General features: G+C 38.2%; 2 protein-coding genes across 4 annotated transcripts in view; both read left to right on the forward strand.

Moving 5' to 3' along the window:
• Positions 1 to 1,200: 1,200 nt before the first annotated feature.
• On the forward strand, positions 1,201 to 2,024 carry LOC124155626 (cytochrome c oxidase subunit 5B, mitochondrial-like). The gene is made up of 3 exons (XM_046529619.1): positions 1,201 to 1,341; positions 1,535 to 1,608; positions 1,699 to 2,024. The coding sequence occupies exons 1-3, from the start codon at positions 1,260 to 1,262 to the stop codon at positions 1,903 to 1,905; spliced, it is 363 nt and encodes a 120-aa protein (XP_046385575.1). The 5' UTR covers positions 1,201 to 1,259; the 3' UTR covers positions 1,906 to 2,024.
• Positions 2,025 to 2,248: 224 nt separating this feature from the next.
• The window catches only part of LOC124155625 (vacuolar protein sorting-associated protein 35), a 40,782-nt gene continuing 26,872 nt past the window's right edge, over positions 2,249 to 16,158 (forward strand). Inside the window, exons 1-5 of one of the 3 annotated variants that reach the window (XM_046529617.1) lie at positions 2,249 to 2,347; positions 2,623 to 2,821; positions 3,332 to 3,455; positions 5,409 to 5,607; positions 13,209 to 13,403. In XM_046529617.1, coding sequence (XP_046385573.1) covers positions 2,345 to 2,347; positions 2,623 to 2,821; positions 3,332 to 3,455; positions 5,409 to 5,607; positions 13,209 to 13,403 — 720 coding nt within the window. In that variant the 5' untranslated portion in view covers positions 2,249 to 2,344. The other 2 variants (XM_046529618.1, XM_046529616.1) reach the window with 2 other exon arrangements.

Genomic DNA, 16,158 nt, shown 5'->3' on the forward strand with positions numbered 1-16,158 from the left:
TCTTTGGTCATTTTTCCTATGGGATCATTAGTTATCATCGTTGTTTTCTGTAATAATTCTGATTTTGAATATTTCTACTTATAATAGATATTGATTGAAAATAACTCGTAAATTTGTGACAATTGTTTCTTGAGACTGATTTCTTGTTTGTGGAGTCTTTCCCTTAACCAGCTAGTGACAGACGATTGGAGTTCCCTGTGCCTGGGGCTTACGTTCACAATCTCGAAGATTTAACGACGTAATGCCACAGTAGGATGGGGGAGCTCCAGGGTTGCAACCCTCTCTTGAGACTTTTAAAGAGGTACCAAAAACTTTAACAAATACTCATACAGAATTACTGTATTTGAGCCCTTAAAAATCACGTTTTGGACATAAAAATCACAATTTTTTTCGGGGAAAGACCCCCTTATTCCCCTATTTCCTGGGGTGTTTTCCATACACCCCAGAAAGGGCCCCAAAATCTCTGGTAAACCTCATCGCCCCCGTTACACGTACTAGTGCTATTTCATTGCATCCTCATTTGATCTAGCATAGAAAATTTGCTTTGGGTGACCATATTTAAAAAGAGGGAGAAAAAGTAAGAGATTATAGTAGCTTTTGCAAGATTAAAAAAAGAAAAAGAGCATCACAGTGTTTAAAAACGTAATCTAAGAATATGTTCTTTCCCATTTGCAAGATACATACTCATTTGCTTCATTTTCCTTTTGGCATTGGCTTTTCACTGTCACAACTATGTATTATTGTATCATAAACTGAGACCACTGGTGATGTGGAATAAAATCACCACCAGCTGAGCATCACTAACAATAAGATAAAAAAAGATGATGATGGTAAGTAATCTCATGTTCACTGGTTTAAAGGACAGAGATTCAAATTCATTGGTTGAGCGTTAATAAACGAGAGAATAGTGGAAAAAAATCTCGACATAGAATCACCTTCGGAATGTCCAAGTTTTGAGGATTTAACAACTAAAATCGTGGTCATTAATGTTGCTGGCAGATCGATTCAAGGAAAGGGGTTTTAATATTCTACCCAGAGCTTTCAAATGTATCAATATTTGATTGTATTTGCCATTGGGTTTCATTACTTTTCCGTGTGCCTGCAAGCATGGAGGAGTAAATGGAATAATTTTGTCATAATTTAGGTTTGAAATTGGCGCTTTATAAATTTAAGGCATATGGTGACATCTACATCTGCATCACAAATAAGATAAATAACTATCTTCAGTTGTTCGGCCACCATTCTTGGTCTGCGTAGATATGGCTGCCCTGTGTGGAAGAGTATTGAGCGTTACTGCTCGCCGAAATGGCCTGTATACATCAATTAGGTGTGCCAATCAAAGTAAGTGAAGCATAATAACATCGTTGAACTTATGAAATGGTATTAATTGGAAGCTGGTGAGTTGCTTGGCTCCTGTGTCGTACGTAGTAATCGCGTTCGTAGAATCCACTGCAATCAAAATCAAACCTTTTTTCGTGGGCCCAGCTGTCTTTCCTGTTAAATTTGTTAAGTAATTGGATTTTTTCTGTTTCAGTGATGGCTGATCCAATGGAACATGCCACCGGTTTGGAGAAAAGAGAGTTATTGGCCAAGGCCGCTGGAAATGATGTAAGTTACAGTTCAGTCATTGGTTTACAGTTCGGATTGCTTTTATAATGCTTCCAAAATCGTACTTTCATGCCCATAATTTCATTTCAGAACCCTTTCGACATGAAAATCTTCAAGCGGGGACCTGGAACTAAGGACTGTCCGACTGTCGTGCCGTCAGCCTTTGAGGCCAGAATAATTGGTTGCATATGTGAAGAGGATTCATCTAGTGTCGCTTGGATGTGGCTGAAGCAAGGGGAGCCAAAGAGATGTGGATGCGGTTATTGGTTCAAGCTGGAGGCCAAGAGCCCCGTTTAGAAAATAATTTAGATTGTTTCATTCCGTAAATTTGCTGTAAATCATATTAGCCTTTATCTGAAATAGTTATTTGTCCAAGATGGTCATGTATAAAATATTAATAAACGTCTTGAATTAAAGGTTTTATGGTATTCTTTTTTACAACAATGCATTGGCTTATCAAGGGGAATTCAAGGTGTCCCAGTTTCCTCTTGCGAAAAAAGATCCATGTTGTCAACATATAGAGTTTGACTTAAAGTTCCAGTATGTGGACAGTAGGGACAGGGTGAATAATCAGACCGAATCCCTTTTCTGATGTTATTACTCTGATCAAGAACCAGGGTTCTTGATTCTGAAATACGCTGCTGCCATTTCGATATGGATGGAATGTCGATGTAGAAAGACAAGTGACTGTCGAATTGCAAATTTTTATGAAGCCGATTGTTGATGCAGGAGAGAGATGGTATGTGACTATTCAGTATAAAATCGTCAAAGTTTGTCGCCAGTTGATACTTAGACACTCAAGCACGACATCGGTGATTCTTTCAATTAGCTGTGGCCTGATGATTCGATTGCCAATTCGTAGTTGTGTTATTCGCTGTGCTGTGATACCTGTACTTCGTTGCCTTTATACTGGATCACCAATATAACACACAGCATTAGAAATAGTCCTTTGTAGTCTTCTGTTTCATCTATTTTCGTTTGGTTAAAGGTCTGATATCCTCCTCTATTCCATAGCCGATGACGCCCCAACTTTCTCCAGTAGATGACCAAGACAAGCTTCTAGATGAAGCTCTTAGCCTTGTCAAAGCCCAAGCGTTTCAGATGAAACGACAGTTGGACAAAGGGAAGCTGATGGATGGTCTGAAGCATGCATCCACGATGCTGGGTGAATTGAGGACGTCGCTGCTTTCTCCTAAAAGCTACTATGAACTCTGTATCCTTCAAATCAAGGATCTGAGGAATTTTAAAGTCTGCTAAATCCTCAGTATTATTTTAGGTATCAATGTTTTGTGCACGAATTAAATTCCGAATCAATGAAAATCAAAGCCAACTTCAAGCCTCATATCTCGTATAATCAAATTTATTTTGTTAAAGATATGTGGTGACTAATCCTCATACCTCTGCTGAAGTGCCAACTTATTCCTTCGGAGATATTATTCATTTTTGGGTAGTTTTATTTTGGAGTATATACTTGGATTTTATTAAATTACTGAATCTTGGGTGCTAAATAGAAACGAGCATTAACGTGTCATCAGCCATTGCCAGTTGTGTACTGATGAAATTTGAGTTGACTGGTTACTTCCCATGCTGTGTAGACAGAATTATGGTAAAATGAGAAGTGATCAGTACAAGTAAATTATAGAAATCTGAAATTTTATTTGAGCTAGTAAGTGTTTCTCTGTGTCGTGGATGAGATGTGAGATTTTTCCTTAGCCCTGATTAGATATGGCCATCACTGATGAGCTTAGACACCTGGAGCTCTATTTACTAGATGAATTTCAGAAAGGACGAAAAGTTGCTGATCTATATGAACTTGTGCAATATGCTGGGAATATTGTTCCACGTTTGTAAGTTGTGAATTTTATACTTTTATACCAGTTGGTATTTCAGGATAATTTTACAATCACTAACATTTCAGTTTGGTGAAAAAATATCATTTATTTAATTCTATCATGCATTCACGCTCAGGCTGCTTTGGACTTATGATTTTGTGAGAGCCAGGATTGGTGTAAATTTAAGTAGCCAGTTTAATTCACAGGTATATGTTTTAGTGCACTCAAAATATTGCCCTCATCTAAATGTTTTTAGGATCAGGTGATCTTTTATTTGTTGCCATTTTTTAATGCTTGCACATTTAATGTTGCACGTATAGACTTTGTGCAGTGAAATAACTTAGCTTTCTTTGTGAGTATGAGAGCTGTGAACACTAGATACTTATGAGGGGGTATTGAAAAGTGATGTCTCCTATTTTAAAAAAAGTGGAAAATAAATTTATTCTCAACTTTGCGTATATCATGGAAAGGCTGAGCATTTTGTTATTATTGTACATAAATGCCTTAATGATCAATTAATTTTTGCATTCTTTTATCCAGCTTTTGAAAACCAGTGTCATCTTGAGGGATCCATAATTTACTTGTTTTGGTTATGTTTGTCACTGGTCAGTTGATATAACTTTCTTAATTATCACTGGTGTTCGTCAATATCACTGGGTTCGTAACTTTAGGCTTCATGCAGTGAAATAAATCACCTTTTTTTTTTAGCTTGAACCATTAGCACTGGAAACTTATTGTTATTCACAGAGAGCTCAACTACAGGTACATTACAAAAAATAATATCATAAATAAAAAAATTTAAAAACAACGTTTTTCTTGCCAACTAAAAATAAGAAAATAAATTTCTCTGTCTATATCTGATTGTGAGTCTCGATATGAATTGTTACTCATATGGTGACAAACTTTGTGACAATCATTACGACCAAAACGAAAAACGTTGGGTGCATGTAAGGTTGCATTTAGTGTTTGCAATAAATATGAATTTGGATTTTTATCATTTACAGTAGGTTTTCCATCATTATGTAAATTGATAGTATCTGCTACTAATTGATACAATTCACTGTTATTAAGGTTATTTAAAATTAAGTTTATATTGAATGAGAAGGTAATGCTCAGTACTTAATATCTGAACAAGTTAGCAATTAGCACCTAATGAGTTGATTGTTTAATGTTAATATTCAAGAAGTCTTCTGTTAATGTTTAAGTATTCAGCAATTTTCTATGAATGTGTTATTACCTGGCACGCAATTTTTGAAGATTTAATATCTGAAAATTTTTGATTCTGTTTTAGTTCTCAAAGATCAGTAAAGTCTTCAACTATGCGAATATGTTGATTTTAGGTAAGAATATGGTTGGTAAATCAAATCGCAGTTTAGTAAGAATTTTTAAGAGTAATGACACCTATTGCAAATACTAAGTGTAATGTTACATATGCCCAATGTTTTTCGTTTTGGTCGTAATGATTGTCGTAAAGTATGTCACCATTTGAGGAACAATTCATATCGAGACTCAGATATAGACAGAGACATTTATTTTCTTCTTTTTAGTTTTAAATGATTTAAATCTATCAATAATACAATGATATGGTAAAACCCAGGGGTAGGAGGAGGACTTAAGTCATAATTGTAGAAGAAAGACACTGCTGAATGAACCAAAGAAACAGGAAGGCCAAAAGGATAGGGAATAGAAAGGGCAGGGTGAAAGAGAGGCCCAAGTCTGTTTCCCACCCCTTCCTCAAAGGTGTAAAGTGATGTTCTCATGTACTGCAATGTCTTTGCACCAGAAGATAGCTCTGAGAGCCAAAACGCATTGTACACATTAATGCATCGTGGAAAAGTGCAACCGCCTTTCATTTCAATATGTTGAACTTCCTCTGTATCACCCTGAATCGGTGGAACTTAATTACTCATATTTTGTATTATTATCATATGTATTCTCATTCACTCCATTTCTCTCTCCACTATGCAGGTATCTTCTAATTACTGTTGGACTTGTTTACATCAAGACGAACATGAGTCAAAAAAGAGATTTGTTGCGAGATCTTGTTGAAATGTGTCGGGGTGTGCAACATCCTCTCAGAGGACTGTTTTTACGTAATTACCTGCTGCAATGCACAAGAGATGTTCTTCCTGATCTTCCTGACACTCCAGACCATCCAGATGGAACCGTAAATATTCTCTTGCTTAAATTAGGCTAAAATTCAAATGTCTTCCCTTTGGGCATGAATCGGTTTCTACATAATGTGGTACAATAGTGAATTTTACCCTGCCACCATGATTCAATTTTTTGCATCATGCCCTTGATTTGCATTCTGTAAGCCATTTTATCTTGTGACCAAAGAGAAATTTTTGGTATTGGACATAGGCTAGCTATTTCTGACCTATTTTTCATTTGGATACCATGGTGTTGTGATCATGAATAGGAAACAGAATCTGGCCCTTTGAATCCATTGATGACTCTTGTGCTTCATCATATGTTACCAGGGTTCCCACTTAACCGTGAAAACCTTAAAACCGTGAATAAGCCGTGAATTTCGTCTACCGTGAAAAAACCTGGAAAAAGCCGTGAATTTCGCCATAAAACCTTAGGCCGTGTCCCAATCCAGAAGGGTGCACCCTGCGCCCTGTGCCCTACCCGCCCTTGGGGCACCTTGCGCCCTTCGTGCTCTTCGAACCGACGCCAGCGCCAAGGATGGAATTGGTCATTTTGCGAATCATAAACAAGTGAGCTACGGTTTCCAAAAATTCTGATTTTATGCTAACACAACCATAATAAATGGTTTTTATTGTAATAATTGTTACAAAATGGTTCTTATCAATGTAAGAAGATAATGATTAAATAAAAAATAGCAAGAAGCCTGCATATGCTGCTTCATTAGTGTTTAGATTAAGTCGTATATATAAAATATTTACTAATGTTTATCACGTATATAGAATTCCTCAGAGTAATAAAAAGATTGTTTAGGTGTCGTTAAGGTTATATACATATGATTTTTCGGACCATGATGAGGTTAAAGAGTACTGGCACTAACACTTAATTACGGCTAGACGGGAATTCTGTGATATAATGAAATAACTTTTCATGAACCAGTACCACAGTCGTTGTACCACTACCTCCAGAAACCACTCCACTTGATTGAAGTAGTTTTAATATAACGATCAGCTAATTACAAAAGGTAATCTTGATCGTTAGCTAGGCATACTCAAGAACCTACTAATACCATGCCAATGCCTCGTACCACAAGCCCTGCATCAACACAAGCTGATGCTTTATAGAACAAAATGAGAATACACGCAGCGGAGGGATTAGGTGAATGCATGCTTCATTCACATTCACGAAAAACTTGTTTAAACATATCCACACACATTTACGATTACAATCTTAACTTAAGATTCTTTTTATTACGATAAATAGTTTAATCTAGGTCGACTTGAATGAAGAGATAACACGTTTCGGAGGTACTGAAAGAAAACCTTCTGAAATATCGAATTTATGGAATTAATTCCTTCTGGTAACAATTTCTTTGAGCTACAATTGCCAACAGACTAAAATTAAAAATCTTTATAACCTTCCCGTTCACAAAAATGGATGCATATGATACGGAAGAACTAATATTACCTGCACCTACGTAGGTAACCTAAGCAACATTATGCAAGAATCCTAATGTCAATACCGAGGTTGATGCTAAATTTAGTCGGACAAACAATTACAATATGATAGCAAATGGTTCGGAGATGGGGATATAAGTAACGGGAAATAATATGATGTTGAGGTTGCACTTCACATCATGCCGATAAATATTGCTTATTTTTGCCAAATACGTACCTTATATACAGCGGCGGGTAACCTATGCTTTGAAGCAATAAAACAGCAACCTAACCTTCAATAGCACGAAAGCGAGAGCACATAGGACGTAAGACACATTTAAGGATTGTAACTTCATTTATTATTTGTGCAACTCATGCTACGAATTACAACTATCCCTTTAAATTATGCAACAGCATTATTTAGTTAAGATGACATGAATGAACTAGCCATTCCCTTGACGCCAACCTTTATGGAACTGACACTTGTCCACATATTACGCTTTCATCCACATAATTATCATGAAAACTTCCGTTCATTTGTTTAAACAACATTCACTTAAACAGGCATGAACAATCTTAAGTGGTTAATCCATTCAGCCGGCGTAGTTATCTCCGATCCTTCCGTCGCGTCGACCGCTGAAGGGCACGTAGGTACCTTTCTCGTACCCTTCGTGCCCTTAACTCCACACGCCCTTCAGACCCTTGCTCTCAGCGTATTGGGACGACCCTTACCTGACGTCACTTCCTGAACGTGACGTCAGCAAGGGCACGAAGGGCGCATAACCGTGGATTGGGACACGGCCTTAGAAATCTCTCAAACTTGATTGTAGAACTACGATAGATGGAATTAAAGAAAAATATCGATATTTCGATCATGTTTCAAGGCCGAGTCACGTGCAGATACTGTCCACGCATTAACCTGCTCACGTGTATTCGAAAGCGCAACTATTTATTGGTCCATGTGTGCCATGACAGCACATTGACCTTAAGCCTGCGATTGGAAGACGTTAACCCTCTGGCAAAAAATCGGGCACTTATTCACTTCCCTGCCACCCTGCTCTCTCCATTTTCCCACTCACATCCTTTTAGCCGGACATGAATTTTGCTAACGATAGGTGACGTCATAAGAGATAGCACTGTCATTGTTGCATTTGCATTCATGGCATCTGTTGTGTTTGTTATTTGTAGTTAACGTCCGGCCGATGATTGTTGCGTGATCAATATTTCTGCCTAAAATGCCTTCTCTACAAACCGTGAATTTGATGACATTTACACCGTGAAAACCTGGAAAAAACCGTGAATTTTATAATGTAGTTAGAGTGGGAACCCTGGTTACTGTTCTTGGTGGTTTTAAATTAAGAACAGAACGAGATCTACATTTTTATCCAAGTATATTAGTTTGCTGTTATTGCGGGACAAATGTGAAACATATGTGCAATTCAAGTGTGAAAAGGAACATTTCTAATATCTATGGGATGAAGACCGTTGATTGACTGCACTCTCAGTTGATTTCTATGACTCTATTACTAAACATTGAATGACAAAGTCTCTCAGTAAAAGATAGGAATTCACTGTTCATTGATTTTATGATGATTTTTAGTAGTGATGGGTCGATTCCAAAATTTTATCGATTCCGATCCCGATTCCGATTCTGACATTTCGATTCCGATTCTACCGATACCGATTCCATCGATTCTGATGCCATAGGTTCCAAGAAAAATATCACTTCCAGGAAACAAGAAAACTACTTTTTTAAATATTACTCTGTGAAAGAGTCAGTTCACAAAAGAATCTTTCATATCATTACTATGCAATTAAAATATAATAGCTAAATTTCAAAACAGAACATACCTGAAAAGTGGTGTTACATGATAGGTATTACTTTAGAATATTGGCACTCATAATATGTCGACCATATATATGTATCCAAACTACAAGGGAGAGCCCTGAGTACAGGAATTTTCATAGCTGTAATAAAGATTACATACTACGTATATGAATCATGTAATGTTTGGCCCTTTCAAATTCTCAAGCAGAAAATCCAATTATTCTACATCAGTGGCGGATACAGAAAAAACTCAAGGGGGGGGCGCAACATATCTTGAGTTGTCTTTACTTTTATCGTGATAAAAGATAATCAAGTCACAGGCAAAGTACCTATATGAAAATTTTATTTAAAGTGATTATAAACATGTAAAAGACAATGCCATCTTATGATATAAAAAAGTTACAATTGTGGTTTTGCAATGTTCGGCAATACAGGCGGACCCGCAAGGGGGGGGGGGGCGCGCGCCCCCTGCGCCCCCCATCTGTATCCGCCACTGTTCTACATGCTCAGCCAGCAGGTTTTGACGTCTCCATGTTACAGTATTACTGCCTGCAGAAAATTGCCTTTTGCTACACATGTTTGTTATTGGGCAAGTACTTTCCCACCAAAATTGCAAGATTTCGGAGACTTTGGAATTTTTATTAAAAATTATATCAACGATTTGTTGGATCTTGAATCTTAATGGAATTCAAGTGGACGAAGCGAACAACTATTGAACTAAACTTTAGTTTTGTAGAGCCAAAAAAAATGCTATACTTCTCACGTCATTCAATCAACCTTTAAATCTCTTGCTTTTTATAAAGTTCAAGAAAGAAACTAAACGCTACAAATGAATATTACATCGGACGGACGCAGTAATAGAAAAGGCTAAAAGAGCCTTGTGGTGTGAAAACTCCCCCTAACGCGCGACTCACCTCAGAGAGGGTGGAAAGGGAAAAAGGGTATCGCTTGTTGCCTTTCACGGAAACTGTTCATTTTTCTCTCTCTTAAGCATACTGACTTAATCTCTTCACTTTACTTCAATACCCGAGGCATATTTCTTACGCGCGGGATGGTTCCGAAAAATATCCAATCCTTAGTATTTTCACTCGAGTAATGCGCGCTAAATGGTCTAGTCGATCTATACATAATCCTTTTTAACATCCTCTTTAGTGGTTTAAGTCAATGAAGACGATTATCCATGCTTTAAATGACGATTTTTCAGGACTAATGTTTTAAAAAACTTGAAAAATCGGCCTCAGTTACCGAGCCTCAGAGGTCCGCGGCGTGTAGGTCAGCCTTGACGCGCGATTGAAAAATCGCTCTTATTTCCTTCGTCGCAAACTTTCTTTTCAAGATTTCTACTTAGTACTCTTTAGAAATCTCTACTTTATATTGAGATTCAAATTTTCCGAGTTATATTTTTCGTAAACGAAAGATAATGTCTACTTAATGTCAAATTTCACGTGAAAAACGGGTCGGCCATTTTGCGTTGTAAAACCAGACAGATGAGAGCCAAAATCTTCAAAAGTCATTGAAAGTATAGGCAAAGCACCAGATCAAAGGAATATTGCGTTTTTTATTCCACAAAACTCATACCAACGCAAAACCACTTGGATAAATTCAAAGATTTTTTGAGGGAAAACGATATCTCGTGTGGCATTGAAAAATTGGTCATGTTTGGGCCTCTGTATCTCACAGAAGGTTCGTATTTATGTAAAATGGCATATAAAGCAATATTTGGTAATGATTCATGAGTATTTACGCTGATTTTCAAGTCTCTATCCCCAAAAAGGTCATTTTGGACTTTATTCCAGCTTTTTCCGATTTCGGACCAGTGTGCGCGGGGTAGGAAGACGATCGGCCGCCGAGGCTGGCGTAAAGGTATTCGGCGCCCACGTCGACAACAACAATAGTGTATTCGGCAAGCTGAAACTACCAGGCCAAGGAATTAGAATGACTGATCGGCTTTAAAACCTGCACTATTACATGAGTTTCATGATAGCGCTTCCTGTCGGCAGATTGCTGGACCTACTAGCCTCGAAAGCTCTGTAACCTTAACTACTCGACTCGACATCCGTAATGCTACTCGAAACGCTCGAGTCGAGTACCAACTACTCGATCGACTTGAATTTTCGAGTACTCGCACATCCCAAGAAGATATGTGTTTTGTTATTACAATTACGTGGCGCGAAAATTCAAATGACTATTGGAAATGCGGTCGTATATTTTGTTGTTTGAAGTACTGCTGGAATCGGAATCGATTTTTCGCCTTGGCAAGTACTCGTTTTCGATTCCGGTTCTTGGCCGAGAATCGAAGAATCGAGGAATCGAACCGACCCATCACTAATTTTTAGTCATTAAATCGACCACTTCTCTGGTGTTCTGCTACTCCAATTTAAAATTTTATGCTGGTACATATTACTAACATGTCCACCATCACATTCATTATGCTGAAGGGCAAATATTCCATTTTTCTTTTGATGTAATGCTTTATCTTTAGGGTGAGAAAAGTTATCTAAGAAGGATAGCAATTAGAAACCCACCTAAAATTTATTTTTGGGGTAAATATGGCTCACACCATATATTGTACGGCCATGGAAAGGTTACATGTTTTTTTTCCCTTGAAATTTTCAAAAAGATACCATGTACTGTATTTCTCCGAATGTATTCCTCCTCTGAATATAATATAATATTCCCCTAATTTTGAGACTTTAGTTTTGGGAAAAAATTTATAAAATGTGCGGAAATATAGTCCTCCCTTTAATTTTACCATGGCTTTTTTGGAAAAAGGGCTCTATATTCGTATAAATATGGTATGTATTGTAGAAATCAACTTTGTAATATAAATACCGAAGATTAATTTCTACTATAGTCCTCATTCATTCTTTCACATCAACATGCTAACCATGGCTGGGCAGTATGTATTTCAAATACAAGTATTTTAAAATATGTGTTTAAATTATTTGTATTTGGTATTTCAAATATAGATTTTTGGTATTTTCTCATCTAAACTGAGCAATACATTTGTAGAATACTTTTGAAGTGGCTCTGATAATACCCCAGTAACATTATGCTTAAGAGATCACTTTATGATTAATCGAACGAATGAACTCGGGAGTCAAAACGATTTTGTCCTCAGGGCTCAGCTGCTACCGTGGAGCCATAAAGGAGCAGATATAGATAGCCAATTCAGGCAGAAGAATCAAAATTTGCCTCCATTCTGTATTTCTCGTAATCAACCCTGAATCACGGACCATTTTTTCCATCTAATGTTAAGGGTGCTTATTCCCTTTCCCAACTGCTGCCTTAGCCGCCTTCAAGGAGCACAAATCCTTCTCATGGGACTCATTCTTTAACACTTCTACGGGGCTGGAGCCCCTCTTATTGCTAGAGAAAGCTATTTTATGGCAGACCCTGATTCATCTGCTGGAATCATCACTCCATCCTTTCACCATTCTGATCTGTTGGAATCATACCATCACCTGTCCCCCTCACCTCTGCCCAACCATCCAAATCCCCTCCACCTTGCTTAAGGTCACGTAAAGAGAAGACAGTAGCAGTCCATTCTCTCATTGGGTAAAGGCCTGGTTAGACGATACATTAACACGTACGGGTTACTGTCTAAATGTATGAACGCGAGAATGAACGCCAAAATGCACCGTGTAACCACCCAACTTGTGCGAATGCATGAATGGAAAATAGAACCTGTTCTAATTTGGTTCATGCATTCGTACATGTTCCGTTCCGGTCCACCAAAACCATTCACGCAAACTTACATTAACTTGTACGTATTAATGTACCGTGTAACCAGGCCTTAAGAGTGGGTTACCCCACTTAAAATGTCTGGCAAAAAATTTTGTGAGTGTCCCATATTCTGTGTCCCCATGTTTTAAAATCTCGTTATTTATTTAAGTTTCATTCGTTTTCCTCATGTTTGCAACTATCCATAACATTCTAAGGCAGGCTATATTTTTAAAAGATATCTTGGTTTCTATACGAATATATTATTTTGTAGTTTGTTTTTCATATACCCAAGTCAAAGATATTTTGTATTTCAAATACATTTGGAGTGGTATTTTTTATATTGTACTTCAAATACATTTGGAACGGTATTTCGTATTTTAAATACTCCTTAGCCTGTATTTTGCCCAGCCCTGATGCTAACCATCTCACCTTGAACCTTTCCTAATTGTTACCTAAATAGTCCCAAAAGTAGTCATACATTATACTGGCAATGATTAGTTTTATCTTTGGTTAGTTTGGTTTATTTTGTGATGGGATAATTAAATTTTTTGAAATATTTCCTATGTTGATATAGTGGAGGTTTTGTAAAACCTATGTCATTAAATAATGTGTTAAATTGTTTTTCAGGTTCGTGACTCCATTGACTTTGTTTTGATGAACTTTGCTGAGATGAACAAACTGTGGGTTAGAATGCAACACCAAGGACACTCAAGAGATAGAGAGAGGCGGGAGCGTGAGAGGGAAGAATTACGCATCCTTGTTGGCACAAACCTTGTTCGTCTTTCACAGCTAGAGTGTGTTAACTTGGAGAAGTATCGTAAGGTAAGGTAATTTTCGGATTCATTTTAGGTATTAAGTAACTATGCGTATTTTATGTACTATGAGGGAAAAAAATATCCTAACAAAATTTGTGCCTTCACTGTTGCTCTCCTGGAAAATTGGTTATATCACTCTCATTCCTTTCCTGTGGACTATAACCTTGTTGCGGTGGAAAGGCTTGTGCGTTCCTATGACCCCTAGAGCTGCACTAGCAGTATTCTAAATTATTCCCGGTATGGTCACCCATGCCAGATAGGTCGAAGGGTAGGAGCCAGACGAAAGGTAGTCCACGTGATGGTGTCACGTGAAAAAACACTGTTGGAATGGAAGTGGGAAACCCTACCAACTATCTCCTCCCTGAAAACATGGAGTATGTACAACCAAATGAGCCTCAGAATCTCATCGACCGGGACCCGTCAGCAAAGGGTGGGTGTCGGTCACGGCAGCGAGGTCGGCAAGGTCCTCGGGGTCATCAACATGCAAAACCCTTGCAGAGACTTATCATTATCAACAGCAGCAGCAGCAGCAGCAGTGAAGAAAGAAGAAAAGAAGGCCAAAAAGATGGAGAAAAAGAAGTCGGCTATAAATGTAGGGACGTGGAATGTGAGGACAATGATGAGGATGGGGAAGTTAAAAAATATCAAAAAGGAAATGGATAAAGGGAGGATAGATATCTTAGGATTATGCGAGGTGAGGTGGAGGGATGGGGGGGACTATTGGAGTGATGGGTATAGGGTTATATGTAGTGGTGGGGAGGAAAGCCAGCGAGGGGTAGCTTTAGTATTAAACGGGAAGATGGGTAAGCGTGTGGTAGGCATAGACCAGGTAAGCGAAAGGATTCTGGTATTAGAAATTGAGGCACGGACCACCAATCTTGTGGTGGTTCAAGTTTACATGCCCACCAGCAATCATAGGGAGGAAGAAGTTGATGAGGTGTATGAACAGCTCGAGTAAATAATTAGGGACACCCCGGGAAAGAAAAATATGTGTCTTTTGTTACAAGCTGGCTAATGCCGACACAGGGTTTCTACCTACCATTCCCTTCCTACCCTTATCTCATGGTGCAATTGACCTCAGCAGTCAGTCATCTCCTCAAAATGCCATATTGTTGATAATTCAGTGCACACAGAACCCAAAATATCAAGAAATTGTGCAAAAGATCCACAGAGAAAAAATCATTCGCCTTGACCGGGATTCGAACCCGGATCCCCCGATTTCCGGTCGAGTGCTTTAGCCAGTTAAGCTACCGAGGCGTCATTCTTCCCTTTGGACATTTGCGGACACTACCGGACAAGGTGTTGCTGGACTGCGGGGCATATGATGCCACTAGCAGTCCAAGTCTCGCACACAGCGCCACAGCCGGAGAGCAGGCCCGGACATAGAACACATAGAGGTGTTCGCTCTTGACTAGTTTTTAAAGTATACCGGGACTAGCCACGGAGATAACTTTTACGGGAGTCACCCGCGTAGCGTATACTTTAAAAACTTATCGAGAAATTAAAACTTTTCCGGTGTTTACATCACTTTTTCAAAGTGAGCAATTTAATGCAATGAGCAATAAAAAACCGCCCAACTGCCGTGCTATTACCGTGAGTGATGAATGAACAAAAATAGCATGGGAGGATAGAAAAATCTCTTCTCTTTGAATGTTTGCTCATTAATAATGATCATTTAGATGAAATTTTAGCGATAGTAGATGGAATCAACCGGGTAGTGCTTCTCTATCGGTATCCTTCCACGAATACAGTGCCAGGACCCTTGACTCACGAGCCGTGTGATTTGTCTTCATGCAATGCTTTGCTTTCCCATTTCTGATATCAACACCAGAAAATTTTTATATTAAATTCGATCTAATGGTACTAAGCCATTCCTGAGTCAAAAGGGACTGCCTTATCTTTCACGTTTTGAATTTGACTTCAATGGTTAAGTGACGCCTGACGATGCGAGTTATTCTCCGAGGGCATTCACGCTAACTCCCGTTCTGTTGAAAGTAAAAGCTTTCCACCTTGCAGAGTTAATCAAACAGCTATTCAAGGTCCAACCATGTTTCACTTAAACCTACCGTGATACAAGTTGAGTCAGTTTTGATCAGCGTGCCGCAAAAGCAATTTTCCCGCGGCTCCATTTGTCCTGCAGAAGTGTGGTTAGCTTGCAAAATGAGACGAAGCATGCTGCGTATACCATCATGTTGAATCACCATTGACTTTTGTGCATGCTAGAAATATGATTATCATTTTTGGATGATCGTGGAAGCCAAATTTTGGTACAGGAAAATTTTTAACGGCTCATTTGGATGTTATTTCGCTGGGGTGACAGAAAACAAAACGGCATTGGCAAAATTTTAGAAAATCTTCTGTTCAAGACAAATATTCTGCATTTCATAATTCTGGATTAATGATCATTTACTATAATTACAATTAATATCTAATAAGCAGCATAGCTAATTATTGAAAAATAATTATTCTGTATTAGATTCTCCATGTTATGTGTACACCCATATACACGACTAAAATTGACGTGTGTGCTGCAATCTTCTCGTAGAACAGTTCTCTTAGAAGTCAGATGAGAGAGGTATTTTATGTCATGGGAATGGAAAAATACGTTTTGCAACCGAGGTTATCGTATAAATGAAAAGTCACATGGCCGAGATGGGAAATATATGGGTTCAAATGGGGTCATCCATGGGACCAAAAAAAATCAGTGTATAAGTGAGGTCATTATATAACTGAGGGACGTAAATCCGAGGTTCCTCTGTATA

This window comes from Ischnura elegans, chromosome 3 (assembly GCF_921293095.1).
Source record: "Ischnura elegans chromosome 3, ioIscEleg1.1, whole genome shotgun sequence".
Classification (NCBI taxonomy): domain Eukaryota; kingdom Metazoa; phylum Arthropoda; class Insecta; order Odonata; family Coenagrionidae; genus Ischnura; species Ischnura elegans.